The sequence below is a fragment of the Blennius ocellaris genome (genome assembly GCF_963422515.1).
Source record: "Blennius ocellaris genome assembly, contig: SUPER_13_unloc_1, whole genome shotgun sequence".
NCBI lineage: Eukaryota > Metazoa > Chordata > Actinopteri > Blenniiformes > Blenniidae > Blennius > Blennius ocellaris.
In genome coordinates this window covers 764,601-785,238 of record NW_027662313.1, presented here as the reverse complement: position 1 = coordinate 785,238, position 20,638 = coordinate 764,601, and the positions used below count along the sequence as shown (strand labels likewise).

General features: G+C 42.8%; 1 protein-coding gene across 1 annotated transcript in view; it reads left to right on the top strand.

Annotated features, from left to right (window-relative positions):
* The first annotated feature begins 5,937 nt into the window (after nucleotides 1-5,937).
* macroh2a2 (macroH2A.2 histone) overlaps nucleotides 5,938-20,638 on the top strand; it is a 50,574-nt gene continuing 35,873 nt past the window's right edge. Inside the window, exons 1-3 of the mRNA XM_080521212.1 lie at nucleotides 5,938-6,080; nucleotides 7,540-7,717; nucleotides 10,449-10,555. Of these exons, the coding sequence (XP_080377338.1) occupies nucleotides 7,546-7,717; nucleotides 10,449-10,555 (279 nt within the window). The 5' untranslated portion in view covers nucleotides 5,938-6,080; nucleotides 7,540-7,545. The remainder of the gene's footprint in view (nucleotides 6,081-7,539; nucleotides 7,718-10,448; nucleotides 10,556-20,638) is intronic.

Below are 20,638 nucleotides of genomic sequence, written 5' to 3'. Positions count from 1 at the left end.
ATGAGGTCACTACTTTCATAAAGGTTTAATCATCAACAGTAGTTTGATGTGTCTTTATATGAGGTCACTACTTCCATAAAGGTTTAATCATCAACAGTAGTTTGATGTGTCTTTATATGAGGTCACTACTTTCATAAAGGTTTAATCATCAACAGTAGTTTGATGTCTTTATATGAGGTCACTACTTTCATAAAGGTTTAACCATCAACAGTAGTTTGATGTCTTTATATGAGGTCACTACTTTCATAAAGGTTTAATCATCAACAGTAGTTTGATGTCTTTATATGAGGTCACTACTTCCATAAAGGGTTAATCATCAACAGTAGTTTGATGTCTTTATATGAGGTCACTACTTCCATAAAGGGTTAATCATCAACAGTAGTTTGATGTCTTTATATGAGGTCACTACTTCCATAAAGGGTTAATCATCAACAGTAGTTTGATGATCACATTGTCAAAGTAAAATATCAAGTGCATCTTGTCCACAGTTGGTGATTAATATTGTTTAAATCACAGAAACAATAATTCCAGACAGTTTCGACGTTAATCAAAGTGCAACTTTTCTTCTGTGTCTTTTCATTGGTTTCCACAAGGTGTTTTTCTCTGCAGGATCATTGAGGCTGTTGAAGGAGGAGGAGGATCCTCACTGTGTTTTCCAGAGAGGAGAAGATGTCGTCTGCTTCACCTGCCCTCCAGCAGCACGTCATCATGAAGATGTTGCTTTTCAGTGACCAGCAGGTATGAACACATCTCTTCAATCAAGTTTGAGAGTTTTTACGTAACATAAGTTTGATTTGTTTACTTTTATTCCTCTGTATTGTAACAGATGTTGGAGCTACTGGAAGAGATGGAGGAGGTCACAGGAACCAAGAAGAGAGACCAGAGACTCATCGGTTATGTTTTTGATGTTCTACTTCCAGAAGTAAGACGATCAATCAATGGAGGACATCATAGAAGTCGAGTGGTCAATATTTAGTGTCTTTTCAAACGTATCTACATGCACCTTGTCAGTGTTTTTCACATCATCATCAACATCCTGATGGGCTCAGGTCACACAAGGCTGGAGGCCCAGGTCCTCATAGCCAGTGGAGAACGTTCTAGCTCTCTCACTGGAGAACCAACCTCCATGATGAACAAGAGTCTGAATGCATCTGGTGATGGTGTAGTAATCTGATTACTTCCTGTTTTCATCTGGTGATGGTGTAGTACTCTGATTACTTCCTGTTTTCATCTGGTGATGGTGTAATAATCTGATTACTTCCTGTTTTCATCTGGTGATGGTGTAATAATCTGATTACTTCCTGATTTCATCTGGTGATGGTGTAATAATCTGATTACTTCCTGTTTTCATCTGGTGATGGTGTAGTACTCTGATTACTTCCTGTTTTCATCTGGTGATGGTGTAGTACTCTGATTACTTCCTGTTTTTACCTGGTGATGGTGTAATAATCTGATTACTTCCTGTTTTCACCTGGTGATGGTGTAATAATCTGATTACTTCCTGTTTTCACTGGGTGATGGTGTAATAATCTGATTACTTCCTGTTTTCACTGGGTGATGGTGTAATAATCTGATTACTTCCTGTTTTCACCTGGTGATGGTGTAGTAATCTGATTACTTCCTGTTTTCACCTGGTGATGGTGTAGTAATCTTATAACTTCCTGTTTTCACCTGGTGATGGTGTAGTAATCTTATAACTTCCTGTTTTCACCTGGTGATGGTGTAGTAATCTGATTACTTCCTGTTTTCACTGGGTGATGGTGTAATAATCTGATTACTTCCTGTTTTCACCTGGTGATGGTGTAGTAATCTGATTACTTCCTGTTTTCACCTGGTGATGGTGTAGTAATCTTATAACTTCCTGTTTTCACCTGGTGATGGTGTAGTAATCTGATTACTTCCTGTTTTCACTGGGTGATGGTGTAATAATCTGATTACTTCCTGTTTTCACCTGGTGATGGTGTAGTAATCTGATTACTTCCTGTTTTCACCTGGTGATGGTGTAGTAATCTGATTACTTCCTGTTTTCACCTGGTGATGGTGTAGTAATCTGATTACTTCCTGTTTTCACCTGGTGATGGTGTAGTAATCTGATTACTTCCTGTTTTCACCTGGTGTTGGTGTAATAATCTGATTACTTCCTGTTTTCACCTGGTGATGGTGTAGTAATCTTATAACTTCCTGTTTTCACCTGATAGAGTGTAGCTGCACTGCTGCCGCTCATTACCATCTTATCTATTGGAATCGTTACCTTTACTTTTGGTTCTCAGAGTGCTGGTTTACTGGAGGTTCCTAGGTTTTCTAAAAGTAGAACGGAGGCGAAGCTTTCAGAGAGGATCTCTCTCTTATCTATCTGTCTGTCCTCTCTCCTATCCTCTCTACTGTCCTCTCTTCTGTCCTCTCTCCTGTCCTCTCTTCTGTCCTCTCTCCTGTCCTCTCTTCTGTCCTCTCTCCTGTCCTCTCTCCTATCCTCTCTCCTGTCCTCTCTCCTGTCCTCTCACCTGTCCTCTCTTCTGCCCTCTCACCTGTCCTCTCACCTGTCCTCTCTCCTATCCTCTCTCCTGTCCTCTCTTCTGTCCTCTCTCCTGTCCTCTCACCTGTCCTCTCACCTGTCCTCTCTCCTATCCTCTCTCCTGTCCTCTCTTCTGTCCTCTCTCCTGTCCTCTCTTCTGTCCTCTCACCCCAACTGCTCAGCAGAAAAGACGCCACCTCTGACTCTGGTTTCTCCAAAGGTTTCTTCCTGTTAGAGGGAGTTTTTCCTTTCCACACTTGCTCATATGAGTTTTCTCTATCAAAGTCACCTGTGCTTGTGTATAAAATAAAGAACAATGACTTGATTCATGGATGGTTTTATTCTTTTAAAGTTGTCAGAGGTACTTTTTGATGGTTTGTCATGGACATTTACTCCTTTCCTGCTGAAGTAACTACAGTTACTCTCCATTCTTGTAGTTTGTTTTGCTTAATGCACCACACATTGTCACTGCATGAATGAAGTAGGCAGATCAGTTTAGTAGCTGAACTCTACAGATGTGGTTCCAGCTGCAGTGTCTTGCTGAAATAGGTCCAGAGAGAGTTGGACAACTTTGTCAATCGTGTACACAGCAAGTGTCTCCAGAATAAACGTTTGCTGCGTGGCTCAGCAACAATCTGGGATTTAAAACAAGAGGTGCAGTGATGTGAAATGTGAATGTAATGCAGTATTTAGAATAGAGAGGAGTAAATGTAATGCAGTATTTAGAATAGAGAAGAGTCAATGTACTGCAGTATTTAGAATAGAGAAGAGTAAATGTAATGCAGTATTTAGAATAGAGAAGAGTAAATGTACTGCAGTATTTAGAATAGAGAAGAGTAAATGTACTGCAGTATTTAGAACAGAGAAGAAGGTTAGACGAGACACTATGTCGTCCTGAAGGTAAGGAAACATGACAAATAGAAGGAAAGCTGATTCAGGAGGTCTGAAATAATTCTGCCTCATTTCATTGTCAATAATTCCTCACCAGTAAACATTATTGCCTCAAATAGCAACGTTTAATTTCTTTTCAGAAATGTTTGTAGTTATTCCATCTGAGCCTGGAGATCAGAGGCTGTTTTTATGATGAGACATTGAATTGAATTGTTCAAAATCTGGTTACATCGTCTTCTACATTTGTAAAGTTTTCTTTGTTTATGAGAATCAGATCATTTATGTAATTGAAGTGATTCAGCATTTTCTTAAGAAGATGACTACAGGTTGATAAAGATACTCAAAACCTCCTTCATTATACTTTTTGTTCAAAGCATTTTTTTTTCTAGGCTGTGTTTGTATAAATTGAATATGGAAAATGATTGGGGGGGGGGTTCTCCCTCTTCAATCCACTTGGCTCTGGACCTTATAAATACTCTGAGCTTTATTCACATTGTATCCACCTGGATGTTCCTCCAGTGTTCTTGTGCTTCTTCAAACTGAACATGATCCATAAAACCGTGACGTCACTGAAGCAGTGATGTCTTTTGTCCTTTTAAATATGGCGGCGACCACAAACACGTATGGCGGCGGCCACAAACAAGTATGTCGACAACCACAAACGAGTATGTCGGCGCCCGTAAGCCACCATTGTGAGACCGCACTGGCAAGGTTTGAGGTTTGAGAGTAGTATGGCGCTGACCGTGAGCAATAATGGCGGCGTCCGCAAACAAAAATATCGGCGTCCACAAACAAGCATGTCAGCGGCCGTACACCACCATTTTTATACCGCACTGGCGGGGTTTCAATTCTGGAGGAGCACGGTTGCATTGTGGATCATGTACTCTTGCCTCCCACCGACAGTGATGCAATAAATGTGCGTCGGAACAAAACAAGGTGGCGACCTGCAGGAAGCAGCCATATTCCATGTAGTACTGCCTCCCACCAACAGTGGCGCTGTGGTGGTGATTTGGATCAAAATGGCAAAACAAGATGGCGGCGGTCGTCAGGAAGCGGACATATTGTCGGCCATCTTGGATTCTCCAATGATGGCTTCTCCGAGTCATTGCATTCTCCCTCCGTGCGCCGCCGCGCCCCCAGTGGTCGTTCCGATCACTGCCTCGAACCAGACGCCTGCCTCCCTCTGGTGTCCGTTCAAGGTCACTACACCCACTCACACTGACCCTCCAAGGTCCGCCACCACCTGGTGGACACTCGTGGTCATTGCATCCCCAATCAGGCTCACACACACACACACACACACACACACACACACACACACACACACACACACACACACACACACACACACACACACACACACACACACACACACACACACACACACACACACACACTTTCTTTGTACATAGTGTTTGCTGTTTAGTAGATTAGGTCTCCGTGTTTGACGTTTGTTACTTGATTGTGTTGGTTTAATAAATAATTTCTGAATAAACGCATTTTAGCTGAATTGATCGATTCCTAGTAATTATTGTGTATTTATTGTTGACAATTCACTGGTTTGTAACAGTCTGTGCTTGAATCCTACACCTTCCTTGTTATTTAACATTGTTATATTTTGCACAGGAATATTAACTAATTTAAATAACCTTTTGACAAATGAGACTGATATTCAGGCCTCCGTAAATAGGTGGCCTGAATGTAGCCTGGTTGGAGGCAGGCTCTGTGTGTGTACATATTGTAATGTTTTCTCATAGTCCCAAGAATTACGCACCGATTGGCATTCAAGTTGCCATTTATTTCAAATATAAATAGTCACTGTCGGCTGTTACTACGCCAACAAAAATACAGAACAACCGCAGCCGTTCATTCACCCCGGCATCTCTCCGGACAGCCTTCCCAGCATTCCCTGTTCCTTGCTCCTCTTCCCAGGTGCCCACTTATCCAATCAGCATGACAACCACAACAACATAAACAGTGAGAATTACAATTATAACACAGTTTTTTAACAGAACAATGAACAATTACTGACACTAGTCATTACTATATATGTATTCACACACACACACACACACACACACACACACACACACACACACACACACACACACACACACACACACACACACACACACACACACGTTTTTCTTTTTTTCTCTGGATTATTGGATTTGAGGAAGCAGGATGACATCCAGGCCTCTGATTGGCTGCTGCGCCTCTCTCATTCCTTGTGATTTCCATCATCTAAATTCGCTCATGAGCATGTAGAGGAGAGATCTTAGTTCCCAGTGCCTGTTGTACTGTACAGTGCAGTCACACAGGCTGGGGAAGGCTGAAGGCCCAAACTCAGGTCTATGCGGTCATTCAGTTTTTTACACTTCATTTTATTTTCATTGCATGTTTGTGCATCAAGCACAGCCTCCTCTCCAACAGTGTCCCTGTGGAAGTCATGGGGGGTGGGGGGCGATTTCACTGGCTTTTCCCTCTCCTGAATTTTTCCCCTTTGCAGCATCAGTAGCACAGATCCTGCCTCCGACCAGGCTGCGCTGTTCCTGCCTCAGCCTGCCTCCGTGCGCTCTCCGTGCGCTCCTCCAGCTCGGAAAGCAGCTTTATTACGCACAAAGAGCGAAAATCCGGAGAACCGGAGCACAGAGCGGACATTGTGAGCGACTAACAGGTACAAAATCTCAGGTTTCTGCGCTTTTTTCACGGCGCGGGGCAGATCTGGATCCAGAGGCGCAGACTTTCCATGTCTGATGCGATTTCACGCATGCAGAACAGGAAACATGGGGCAGATCAAGGGGCGCGAGGGGGGGGGGGGGCGCTTCTTTCATAAGGTCGATGTGTGTGACCGAAAATAACAGAGGATCTTTAACTGTGCAGCGAAAAGCAGGAGTGTGTGCGCTGCTAACGGCGCAACGAGCTCCGCGCGCTCCGGATGAAAATACAAGAATTAAAACACCGATCGGATCAAGCTTTACGACTGTGTGTGTGTGTGTGTGTTGTGTGTTGTGTGTGTGTGTGTGTGTGTGTGTGGCTACAGTAACGGAGAGGTTATGCACCGGAAATGTTAGCCGACATGGCCCCGCTCACACTCCTGTATTTCCCCCGGACTGCGCGCCAACAGCCCGGCTCTCTCCTCCTCTGCTGACCGCTCCGCTAAGCTCCCTGCCCGGGATGCGAGGAGAGCAGCGGCGCTGCTGCAGGCCGCAGCGCGGACCGGAGCTGCGAGAGCTGGAAGGCGGGGCCGCGACCACCCGCTACCTGAGTGCGCGTGCACCCGCTAGACGAGTGCGCGCTCACCTGCGCGTCACCTTGACCTCTGAAAACTGAGGGTTTAGCTTTTCTCCCGGTTGTTTGTTATTCGTTTGTTGTTTGACGTTTGTTTATTATTATTCGTTGTTTGTCATAAAGCTGAGATGGATTTCACTTTAGTGTCACCACAAGATTAAAGGACTCTGTAGTCTATGTAGTGTCTATCAATAATGTTTTTCACCAAAGTTTGTTTTTACAGAAATTGACCCATTTTATTAAAAAAGTTGTTTATAAAGCCCCTGTTGGGAAACTGGAGGTTGAATTGTTTCTATGGCAACATAGCTAACAAACAGGAACTAAGTTTGTTTCTCTAGAGTGCATAAATGTTCGGAATACGACTGCTTCTTCTATTGTGAAGAGAATATGAACCAAATGAGCTGAAAGAGAAACCAGAAACACTATTAAAATAGAACCCCCCTGGAAAAAAGCTTTAACTGGCTTTATTCATTCAACAGAAAAGAGCTTCAAAGATCATCACAAACACTCATTCATCTCATTCCAACAAGCATATTCATGGATGATGATGGAAGTCCAAACAGTACAAATCATGTTGAAAGCTAAAAATGTATCATATTCAAAGGTTTTTCAGTTGTTACCTTTTTTGTCTAAAACATTCCAAACAAAGCACACGATTGAGGAACTGCTCTAGTTTGTGGGATTGAATTACTTTGTTTTCCTCCTTTTTTGACATGTTTTCTTTAGAATGATGTCTAAATTTCTATTTGGGAATCAAGTGATACCGCGTTGAAGCTCAGTCTTGTCTTGAGTGAGTCGACGAGAATGTTGAAGTTGTGGACGTTTGACTGTTTCTCACCATTCAGATTGCGATGTCTGCCAGAGGAGGAAAGAAGAAAGCCACCAAGCTATCACGCTCGGCTCGGGCCGGTGTCATCTTCCCGGTGGGGAGGATGATGAGGTACCTCCGAACTGGTACGCACAAGTACCGCATCGGCATGGGAGCACCCGTATACATGGCAGCAGTCATTGAGTACCTAGCAGGTACACACACACACACACACACACACACACACACACACACACACACACACACACACACACACACACACACACACACACACACACACACACACACACACACACACATACTGAAAGTACCCAACCAGTACTCTTTTTGGTAGCCCTTCCACCTCGAGCTGCGGTCCCACCGCTATATGTGCCAGCTGGGCAGGGTAGGTTTTCGTGCGTCCTCAATGCAAAAGTTGTCGATGGTACTGAAAGAACCGTGACCAACTGTCACCATTTTTCAGAACTTCTGTTGAGGTACCTATGCCCATTGGTACAGTTCCATTATATTGAGCATCAATGCAACTGTGTGCTGATTGGTCAGTGACAATGGTTACTCTCAAGCAGCAATATTTCAATGTCATTGGCCGTAAAGCCTCCACTGTTGTTCACATATGGTGCCTTGTGGTCAATGTTTGTTTTGTTAAATGTTATAGATTATAATATTGAAAGTACCATACCGTGTATGCCAGCAGAAGAGTAGAGCAGTTATTGAGTACCTACACAGTAATAAGGCCTGTGCTAATTTAGCACCCATATTGTTAATTTTAACACCATGAAGTGTCTATATGTGTTTACACTAGCTGCTGTTAAAGTAACATTTCCTAAAGTGTTAAAAGATTGGCATCCACTTTTTTGTTGATTTAACGACTTTTATTGTTAATATTCAATGCTACTGGGTCACATTAACTTCACACTGGTGTTGATGTTAAAATACAATGTTAAAAATATGTTGGAACCCGGCCTTAGGCCTGTTGGTTCCTCGCAGTCCATTGATCCTGTACTCGGTTGTCTAAAAAGGTTTCAAGACAGCAAGATAAGTTTTCCCATTTATTTGAGTAAATATAGCCAAATGCAATGGGCAGCATTGGACACCAGATGAATTCAAGCAGGAACACACTCAAAGTGTGTTGAACACCCGGGACTGACAGTTTTCTTCTGGGCGCAGGCCTCGCCGTGACATTGGGTTGGTCTTTTCGCAATTGGTCAATTTGGTTTTGTCATCTGTTTCCAAGCAAAATCAGACGTTGCATGATTAATGAAACTGTGTGTGTGAGATGTTGCATCCGGAGAAGCTAAGAGGCAAAATAATGGGTCTAAAATTCTTCAGTCCTTCTTATCTCAAGGACACTATGACTCCCGAGCAAGTGTCTCCTGTAGGTGTTTCACGTAACTGGTACGGATGTCTTGATGACTCCCTGGCTCAGGCACTTTTCTGTTGTTCAAACTTAGAGTAGCATTGTAGCTCAGTTTCAGCATAGTGCTTGCCATCCCTTCAATTCCCCCTGTTGATATGATTTAATCGTATCATAAATTCAAAGGTGTGCCATTCCTGGAAGCGAAATCTTCCTGAGGAGTAGTTCTGTTCAGTGAAAAAATGTCCAAATATTCCAGTCATCTGGGAATTCACCCACAATCAGATGATCCGGGGATTTGTTTTCCAGGCCCCTCGTTGATCTTTAGGACAAAACGAGGGAAACATCCTCCCCACATTTGTCATTGTGGATGTAAAACCATCGCTTGGTTTGAAGTCAAATTTAACAATCTAAATATGAGGTGTGTGCCAAGGGTTAGGTGAGCTGGACTTGCCATCAGTCTTCAACAGCGTGACACCACCCTCCGTGGTACAGTGGATTTCAAACAAAGCCGTCGCCATGCCCTTGTAAATGCATGATCACGCAAGTATGTGTAAGCCGTGCATGCATGGCAACTATCAGCACAGAGCAAGAATTATGAATTAACATGAAATAGATCACCATTAGTTATAATTGAGCATTTTATCATGAGCGTTGACTGTCCCTTTCTTGTCATCCTTTCCCTTAGCAAAAACTACAATATATCCCATTTCTTATCCTGCCTATCACTCTGGGATTTTACGTGTTGTAGCGTGTACTCTCACAATGAGAGTATATGTTAAGCTTCTACCCCTTAAGGCGGACGTATCTTGGGCTTCCCCTTCTCTCAGAAATCCTTTGGTATCCACCTTTACAATGAAGTCCAACCAGTGCCCTATGTCAGGCAATTGTAATTAAGGTACCAGAATAATGTTTTTCCTATCACCAACCCACAATGCAGAACTGTGTCTGGAGGACAGTGCAATGAGTCCGTGGACTCTGGTCTCAGTTCACCTCAGAACACAAGAACCACCCCAGAGTAGATGTGAAAAACAACAAATAACACTAGTTTAGTGTTATTTTGATCAGATGGTCTTGGAAACAATAATACCTGCGGCACTGACAGGTGTTAACACCAACCACAGGTAGTATTTGAAACCATGTGAGACAAGAGCACTACTTTCTATCTGACTCACAATAAAGAACTATTCTATTCTATTCTATTCTATAATTCTGTCCACTGACTTAATAAAAAGGCAACGTCAAAAAAGATCCTCATTTTGTAGCCGTGTCAGCATGGCTTATTTTGACACTAGCCAATCAACACTGTTTGACAACATGAAAATGTAAAAAAAAGAATATCACCAGTAATGTCATTTTATAGCTGTGGGGAGTCAAAATAACACCAACACTGTTAATCGAACACTGACACCAAACTTTTAACGCTGGCATTTATGCAGTGTATTTATGCACTGAGGTACACACACACACACACACACACACACACACACACACACACACACACACACACACACACACACACACACACACACACACACGCACACACACTCATGGCTCTACTCTTGTTTCAGCTGAGATTTTGGAATTAGCTGGAAATGCAGCACGAGACAACAAGAAAGGCAGAATCACTCCAAGACACATCAAGCTGGCTGTGGCCAACGACGAGGAGCTCAACCAGGTAGGTACACACACACACACACACACACACACACACACACACACACACACACACACACACACACACACACACACACACACACACACACACACACACACACACAGAGAGAAAGGTCCTCACCAGATGTGTACATGTCAAACATAAGCATAAAAAAACATTTGGTTCATTTCATTTCATTTTTTATTTCAAACATGTTCAGATTCAATTATTTAAATCAACAGTGCACATCAATCAACCAGTTATTTCACCAATCACACTGGATAAGTAACAGCAGAAAACAGATTACATGTCTGAGAAGGAATAAGTTAAATGAAATCCCACCGCTTCTCCACTATAATATAACACCATTATATTAACATTAACTGTCTGTTCAAAAGATGTATATATATATATATATATATATATATATATATATATATACAGTGCTGTCAAAAATAGTGCGTTAATTCAATTAATTGATTTGAAATGTTTAATTTGTAAAAAAAAAAAAAACTTTACATAATTAAAATTGTTTTGTTTACTTCAATTTTTTTTATTTTTTTTAACTCCCTTACCAGAGCAGCAGCATGTGCAGCATTTTTTGGCGTAGAACTATACAGAGCAGCATAATTTGAGTGGAATAATATTAAGGCAGAAAGTTATACTTTAAAAAGTTCCCTGACGGCTGATTGAAAAAGTGAAAGTCATTATTGGAGCTTTGCGATGTCATTCAGATATAATCTGCAAAGCTAACTAGCCTAGCATTAGCATTAAAAAGCACGCTTCCTCACCATACTAACGTGTGTGTTTGTATGTACATGTTGTATCCGTGCAATGCGTGTGTGAGTGTAGATCGCTTCATGTTAAAGAATGGCGTCACACCTCCTGCCCCTCTCCTCCCCCCTCTTGCTCCTCATCCCCTCCTGCTCCTACGGTGGCCCTGAAGTGCAAACCACAACAACAAATCATTAAACATAACAACAAATTGAAAAACACAACAGCAAATCATTAAACACAACAACAATTTGAAAAACACAACTGCAAATTCAAAAACACAACACAAATGAAAAAACACAACAACAAATGAAAAAAGCACAACAACAAATTGAAAAACACAACAGCAAAGATAAAAAACACAACAACAAATTGAAATACACAACACAAATGAAAAAGACACAACAAATTGAAAAACAACACAAATTGAAAAACAACATAAATGAAAAAAACACAACAACAAATTGAAAAACACAACAGAAAATTAAAAAACACAACAGGAAATTGAAAAACACAAGGACATTAACTTTAATGGAAGAGCAGCAGGAGAGCTCTCTGATTGGACGACGGAGCCGTTCAGCCTTTGAACCAGAAGTTATTCTGCCTGGAGCATGAATTTCAAAACATGGAAAAGTTTGGTGACTCCTCTACCAACTCTTTCTCGCAGCTTGGACAAGACATTGTTACGCCTTTCCTTCCCGGTATTTTCTCCTCTCGAATCTAAAGGCGCCACAAGCAAAATGACCTCCGGTTCATAAGCGGTACTGTCCCGTCGTCCAATCAGTGATATCTCTGTCTGCCGTTTCGGTTTAAGTTACCGTCTTTGTGTTTTTTCATTTGTGTTGTGTTTTTTCATTTTTTGTTGTGTTTTTGAATTTGCAGTTGTGTTTTTTCATTTGTGTTGTGTTTTTTCATTTGTGTTGTGTTTTTTTCATTTTTTGTTGTGTTTTTTCATTTGTGTTGTGTTTTTTCATTTTTTGTTGTGTTTTTGAATTTGCAGTTGTGTTTTTTCATTTGTGTTGTGTTTCTTCATTTTTTGTTGTGTTTTTGAATTTGCAGTTGTGTTTTTTCATTTGTGTTGTGTTTTTTCATTTGTGTTGTGTTTTTTTCATTTTTTGTTGTGTTTTTTCATTTTTTGTTGTGTTTTTGAATTTGCAGTTGTGTTTTTTCATTTGTGTTGTGTTTCTTCATTTTTTGTTGTTTTTGAATTTGCAGTTGTGTTTTTTCATTTGTGTTGTGTTTTTTCATTTGTGTTGTGTTTTTTTCATTTTTTGTTGTGTTTTTTCATTTTTTGTTGTGTTTTTGAATTTGCAGTTGTGTTTTTTCATTTGTGTTGTGTTTCTTCATTTTTTGTTGTGTTTTTGAATTTCCAGTTGTGTTTTTTCATTTGTGTTGTGTTTTTTCATTTTTTGTTGTGTTTTTGAATTTGCAGTTGTGTTTTTTCATTTGTGTTGTGTTTTTTCATTTGTGTTGTGTTTTTTTCATTTTTTGTTGTGTTTTTTCATTTGTGTTGTGTTTTTTCATTTTTTGTTGTGTTTTTTCATTTGTGTTGTGTTTTTTCATTTTTTGTTGTGTTTTTGAATTTGCAGTTGTGTTTTTTCATTTGTGTTGTGTTTTTTCATTTGTGTTGTGTGTTTTTCATTTTTTGTTGTGTTTTTTCATTTGTGTTGTGTTTTTTCATTTTTTGTTGTGTTTTTGAATTTGCAGTTGTGTTTTTTCATTTGTGTTGTGTTTCTTCATTTTTTGTTGTGTTTTTGAATTTGCAGTTGTGTTTTTTCATTTGTGTTGTGTTTTTTCATTTTTTGTTGTGTTTTTGAATTTGCAGTTGTGTTTTTTCATTTGTGTTGTGTTTTTTCGTTTTTTGTTGTGTTTTTTCATTTGTGTTGTGTTTTTTCATTTTTTGTTGTGTTTTTGAATTTGCAGTTGTGTTTTTTCATTTGTGTTGTGTTTTTTCATTTTTTGTTGTGTTGTTTCATTTGTGTTGTGTTTTTTCATTTTTTGTTGTGTTTTTGAATTTGCAGCTGTGTTTTTCAATTTGTGGTTGTGTTTTTGAATTTGTTGTTGTGGTTTGCATTTCAAGGCCACCGTTTGCTCCTCCTCCCCTCCTGCTCCTCCTCCCTTCCTGCTCCTCATCTCCTCCTGCTCCTCCTCCTCCTCCTCCTCTTCCTCCTCCTCCTCCTCCTCCTCCTCCCCTCCTGCTCCTCCACCCCCTCCTGCTCCTCCTTCTCCCCTCTTGCTCCTCCTCTTCCTCCTCCTCCTCCCCTCCTGCTCCTCCTCCCCTCCTGCTCCTCCTTCTCACCCCCTCCTGCTACTCCTTCTCCCCCTCTGCTCCTCTGCTGTGTACATTTCAGCTCAATTGAACAAACTTTGTTAGCATGCTAAGCTGCTCCTCTGCTTCTCCTCCCCCTGCTCCCTTCTCCTCCTCCTGCTCCTCCTCTTGCTGCTCGCTCCTCCTCCTCCTCCTCCTCCCGCTCCTCCTTCTGATCCTCCTCCTTCTGCTGCTCCTCCTGCCGCTCCTCCTCCTCCATTCTCCTGCTGCTCTCTTCTCCTCCTCCTGCTGCTCCAAATGATGTCTGGCGGTGGATTTATGTCAAATAACAGAGAATGAAAAAAGATTCACACTTTAAAGTGTAAAGCAGCCTCATGGAGCAGTGCAGACATTAAACCGCCTTAATGAGCATATGTGACTGGCGCGGGCGTGTGTGCGTGTTCCCTGCTTGCCACGCAGTCACCTACGTGAAGCTGGCCCGCCACCCCTTGCAAAAATGAGTGAAAATAGTCCTGAACGTTTGCGCTGCATTAGTACTGGTTTGTGCTGAAAGAATGATCATTTGTTTCTCCCTTCGTTTTTAAGATATTAAATAAATAATATTAGAAAAGCTGTGCGTGCGGGGCAGAAGATACACACATCGTGCAGTAGCAACGGAGCAAATTCTAAAGTTCGCACAGCTCCTCCACCTTTGTCAAAACTGAACAAAAATGGGCTCAATCATTAGTGCTGGTTTGTGCTGAAAAAATTTGTGTTTGTGCTGCTTTATTTTTTTAAGATAACAGTTCACACAGCTATGGCCCCTTTAAATAATGAAGTATTTAGGTTTTAACCAAAAATTACTTTTATTTAGAAAAATATCAGGTCAAAAGTGGGCGCGACCCAGTTAATTAGCTAGTGATTCATAACCATACACATGCCATTAGGCCGCCCATCAAATATCAGCTCGATCGAAAAAACTTTGTTAGCATGCGAGGCTGCGGTCTTCCTGATCTACCTGAAAATCACACAGGTGAAAAAAAAAGACGTCTTTTTTTATTGTTGTCATAATGGTCATGTCTTGTGGAATTTTCCCCACGTGTTCCATCGTTTTGTTAGGCAGGTTCTTGTCGCGATTGATGATTTGCTTGTTTTGTAGCTCAGAGTCACGGTTTAGCCACAGTTGGCAAACAACTGTTTGCAGTGTTCTGTCACTGCAGTTTTTCAGGAGAAATGTCAGTTTTCCCACATATTTGAGTAGGAGGAGGGAGGAGGGAGGAGGGATTATGCATTCGGAACTTTGACAGATAATAAAAATGAAACCGAATGTGTCGAGAAATAGTTCTTCTAGATTATTGATCAGGAGTGTCTCCTCTATCTGATCATGCCATTTTTGAGGCCGATATCACCTTCGCCCTCAGAGGAGATATTGTTTGCTTAAAGGCCTTTTTTGGGTGAAAGTCTTATTTTGAAAGGCAAATTGCAGATTTCCTTTTGGATTTAGGTCCGGTGTAGGTCTTGATGAGATGAACAATGGTATTTTTTTGATCTCCCTACGGCATTTCTACAGGCCATGGTGGCCGTTTTAGTGTTTCTAGGTGGTGCTCCAGAGCAAATTTTGGCACAACATTTGACATTTTCTTAAAAAAATTTCCAGTCTTGACGAGCAAGATTTCTTTCGTGTTTAGCGGGTCAAATTTGACCTTGAAAAGGCGTCAGGAGTTCCAAGGAACAATAAACGGATGAAAAACAATAGGAATCCAGGTCCTGGCCTTGGTAGTTTTTCGTGCTTGGTGCCCAACATGAGGGTTCTGACCTTAGACTTCGTGTTCGGTGATGTAGGAAATACAAAAGGGTCCTGGCCTTCTTAAGACACACAATCAACAAAAAACTTGAGGCTATACACCTGAGGCATCTACTATGAAGCATGATGAACATATCCAGGATCTCCATTTCCTGGGTTGACTGATCCAGATGTTACTATGAAGTAGGTTATCAACTTGTTGGTTTAACCCAGGCTGACGTGTGTGCACACAGACACACGGAGAAATCCTGCAGCACAGTTTACAGATGACTGAAGGAGCGATTATTCTCTGATAAAATTAAGAATTCAAACACATCCAGCAGCTAACAGCAACACTGCTGCTGCAGCTAAGGCCAGAACATTCCTGACTTGTTAATTCTGACTTGGTGGGATTATGATATTATATCTTATATATTCTTGTTCTTGTCTTTTATATTATATGTACAATAATATGATATTAATTCATCAGCGATATAAACAGATGGCACTGTAATCACTCAATTTGACTCTATTCCAGCAGAAATGTGTGGGATGAACCTCTTCACTGCTCTACTTTTAGTTTAGATTTTCCATCCAGTTGTTTTGAGGCCGAGTTTCTCTTGCCTGAGATTTTTGTGTTGGAATATTAATTCATCACTGTGATGGCACAAGTAGTTCTGTTTCATAAGTTCATGATTCTGCAGTTCTGTCAGATGTGATCATTAACCTCATTATCACAGATCAACCCTTGTGGAGATAAACAGATTTGGAGCAAGTAAAAAAAACCAAACATTCTTGAAAGCCTCAGTGACAAGGATTTATTTTATTATGTCAAAAGATGGCTCTAAATTAGCTTCTCATCTCCTCCCTGCTGCAACTCAGCACTGAACCTGTCCGGTTTTGCTGCCACCACTGCTGAGACGCTTGTTTTGCAACATTGCACTCACCTGTTTAACTTTTCTCCTCCTTTAGCGTAAAATAATTCCACACGGCAGACATGACTACAGCTCTGCAGGCTTCTATTCATGTGACAAAAACACAGATGCATGGTAATCATGGCCACAGCTCGTCTGTGTTAATGCACGGTGCGCAAAGTGAAGTTGAGGATATATGAGATAGTTTAGGCTTATGGATCAGATCGAACGGGTTCTAATAAAAAGAAAAATCAGATGCCATATCCAGTTATTTTTGCCTGGATCGGACCATATATGTGTGTGTGTGTGTGTGTGTGTGTGTGTGTGTGTGTGTGTGTGTGTGTGTGTGTGTGTGTGTGTGTATTTATTTATTTATTTATTTTTTCAAAAAAAAATTTCAACTGCATTTTCTGTTTGCTTGCATGATCTTTGACTAATGTTTACATTTGTTTGATCTGAAACATTTAAGTGTGGAAAACATGCAAAAAAGTAAGAACATCGGACATGACAAGGTCCAATGAATGCAGTCATAATTATGATGATTTGATTTGGGCAAATCTGTACCAATCCCTATGGGTGGGATTAAAAAGACCAACAGCACGTCGTTTTCCCGTCCCTCCACGGGGAGGTAATGTGTCACTGTCGCACCACTTTCAGCAGAAACTCTTGAAGTTGTTTCGTTACAACTACTGAAGTTCCTGTGAGCTTGTCCCTTTTTGTTTCAAGGAGCCAGTTTTAAAGCTGCACAGCTGCTGTTTCCATCTGTACCAGCACTTGGCCTCCTGCCAGTGGCGCCAGTGAGTAGAACTGGATGAGGGTCCTTTCTTGGATGTTCTTTGGCAATGCTTACATTACATTTAGTATATAGTGGGTTTTATGGATCTCTATATCTTTTTTTTTTTTTCAGAACCCTTTTCTGTAAGATGAACAGTGACCTGTAAGTTTTACAGGTCGAGCCCCACATTTTCACACAGTCAGTTAAATATGGTTTAATCATTGTTATATGTAAAATGAGTAAAGAAGATTCATTTAGAGACCATTTGACTTTATATAACACTGCAATGGATTTTACTATTTTCCTTGTATGTGATTTATATGTGAATTCTAAAGCCTGAAGATTAACAGTGAAAACAAGCTGAAATGGACTATTTGATTTTCCTTTTTCAGAAGTAGTGAAAAAGAATCCTGAGGATACTAATAATTCTAATTGATATAGTAGAGCAGGTTTTGTCTTTATTCTACATGACAGAGTTTTACCGACTGACATTCAGAACAGAAACATACTGAAGTTCAAATCAGAACACTGAAGAGGACCAGAACAGGGACCCACCAGAGCATTTAAAGCTGTGTTTCCACCGCACAAAAAGTGCAGGGACAGAACGGAGCGGTACGGAGCGGTATGGAGCGGTATAGCAAAGCGTAATCGGAGCCAAATCCAGTACCCGTTTCCACTGCAGAAAGGAGCTTAAAAAGTAGGCGGGGCTTAGAACGCCGCAGAAATGCAACGTTAGAACAGTCATCTCAGCAGCCATCTGGATCTTATGAATCCTCTGTTGTTGTTGTTTACATCCTACACTTTGCACTAGTTGTTTTGTTAACTTTTATTTTTTGCAGCTGCAGAGCTGCAGCTGCAACTTCCGTGTTGGTCCCGAGAAAGCAAACACTCCGGTGACTTGCCTCGCACCCGAGCTGCACAGGGACACGGGAGCCCTGAGCTTTCTGCTGAAGCGCCGGACACGGAGGCTGCTCCGAGCTTATCTTTGCATCGCGTCCGCCTTCTGCCCGACCACTGTCTGCGCAGACACCGAGCTTTCTGTTCAAACGCAATGCCGCGGCGCTGACCGCGGTTGAACAGAACGCTGACCGCTGCTGCATCGCATTTGAACAGAAACCTCAGACGTGAAAGAGCACGCCCGGCACGCGTAGCACTGACGCTATGCTGCAAACAGAAAGCTCCGACGCAGTCGAGTTGCCTGACCTGCTCTGTCACTAACATACAAACACTCTGGACCAGAGAGCTGTGAAGTAATGCAATCTGAAGTAATGTATCAGATAAATCCACCTCACTCACACTTCCTCTTCCTCAGCTCCACTTTCACCCATTTCATTCAGTGTCTTTAAATAACACCAATCATCCTTCAGGAATCTCATGGTACCTGACATTCAAATTAAATATAGAGCAGCTCTTATGAGAACAGGTGTCTTAGCACTGCAGCTCCACATTACACTGAAAGTTTAGCATTATCAAAATACACACAGCACTATTGTTAGGAAAACAATCTGAATGCACAAAGACATGAACATTATTTAACCTGATGATTATTTCACATCATAACATCTCTGCGGTTGTCCCTCTGCGGTCGTCCCTCTATTGCCGTCCCTTTGGGGTCGACACTCTGCGGTCGACACTCTGTGGTCATCCCTCTGCGGTCATCCCTCTGCGGTCATCCCTCTGCGGTCATCCCTCTGCGGTCGTTACTCTCCGGTCATCGCTCTGTGATCAACACGGTGCCGTTGTCCCTCTGCAGTTGTCCCTCGGTAGTCGTCTCTCTGCAGTTGTCCCTCTGTAGTCGTCTCTCTGCGGTTGTCCCTCGGTAGTCGTCTCTCTGCAGTTGTCCCTCGGTAGTCGTCTCTCTGCGGTTGTCCCTCTGTAGTCGTCTCTCTGCGGTTGTCCCTCTGTAGTCGTCTCTCTGCATTTGTCCCTCTGTAGTCGTCTCTCTGCGGTTGTCCCTCTGTAGTCGTCTCTCTGCGGTTGTCCCTCTGTAGTCGTCTCTCTGCGGTTGTCCCTCGGTAGTCGTCTCTCTGCGGTTGTCCCTCGGTAGTCGTCTCTCTGCGGTTGTCCCTCTGTAGTCGTCTCTCTGCGGTTGTCCCTCTGTAGTCGTCTCTCTGCAGTTGTCCCTCTGTAGTCGTCTCTCTGCGGTTGTCCCTCTGTAGTCGTCTCTCTGCAGTTGTCCCTCGGTAGTCGTCTCTCTGCGGTTGTCCCTCGGTAGTCGTCTCTCTGCGGTTGTCCCTCGGTAGTCGTCTCTCTGCGGTTGTCCCTCTGTAGTCGTCTCTCTGCGGTTGTCCCTCTGTAGTCGTCTCTCTGCGGTTGTCCCTCTGTAGTCGTCTCTCTGCGGTTGTCCCTCGGTAGTCGTCTCTCTGCGGTTGTCCCTCGTTAGTCGTCTCTCTGCAGTTGTCCCTCTGTAGTCGTCTCTCTGCGGTTGTCCCTCGGTAGTCGTCTCTCTGCGGTTGTCCCTCGGTAGTCGTCTCTCTGCGGTTGTCCCTCGGTAGTCGTCTCTCTGCAGTTGTCCCTCGGTAGTCGTCTCTCTGCAGTTGTCCCTCTGTAGTCGTCTCTCTGCGGTTGTCCCTCTGTAGTCGTCTCTCTGCAGTTGTCCCTCGGTAGTCGTCTCTCTGCGGTTGTCCCTCGGTAGTCGTCTCTCTGCAGTTGTCCCTCTGTAGTCGTCCCTGTGCAGTTGTCTCTCTGCGGTTGTCTTTCTGCGATCGACACTTTCCAGTCATTCCTATGTGGCTATCCATCTATGGCCCTCTGCGGTCGTCACTCTGCTGTCATCCTTCTGTGGTCGACACTTTGCTTTCGTCACTCTGTGGTCGACACTCTGCTTTCGTCACTCTGCGGTCGACACTCTGCTGTCATCCTTCTGAAGTCGACACTCTGCTTTCGTCACTCTGTGGTCGACACTCTGCTGTCATCCTTCTGAAGTCGACACTCTGCTTTCGTCACTCTGTGGTCGACACTCTGCTGTCATCCTTCTGTGGTCGACACTCTGCTTTCGTCACTCTGTGGTCGACACTCTGCTGTCATCCTTCTGTGGTCGACACTCTGCTTTCGTCACTCTGTGGTCGTCACTCTGCTGTCATCCTTCTGTGGTCGACACTCTGCTGTCATCCTTCTGCGGTCGACACTCTGCTGTCATCCTTCTGCGGTCGACACTCTGCTGTCATCCTTCTGTGGTCGACACTCTGCTGTCATCCTTCTGTGGTCGACACTCTGCTTTCGTCACTCTGTGGTCGTCACTCTGCTGTCATCCTTCTGTGGTCGACACTCTGCTTTCGTCACTCTGTGGTCGACACTCTGCTGTCATCCTTCTGCGGTCGACACTCTGCTGTCATCCTTCTGCGGTCGACACTCTGCTGTCATCCTTCTGTGGTCGACACTCTGCTGTCATCCTTCTGTGGTCGACACTCTGCTTTCGTCACTCTGTGGTCGACACTCTGCTGTCATCCTTCTGTGGTCGACACTCTGCTTTCGTCACTCTGTGGTCGACACTCTGCTGTCATCCTTCTGCGGTCGACACTCTGCTGTCATCCTTCTGCGGTCGACACTCTGCTGTCATCCTTCTGTGGTCGACACTCTGCTGTCATCCTTCTGTGGTCGACACTTTGCT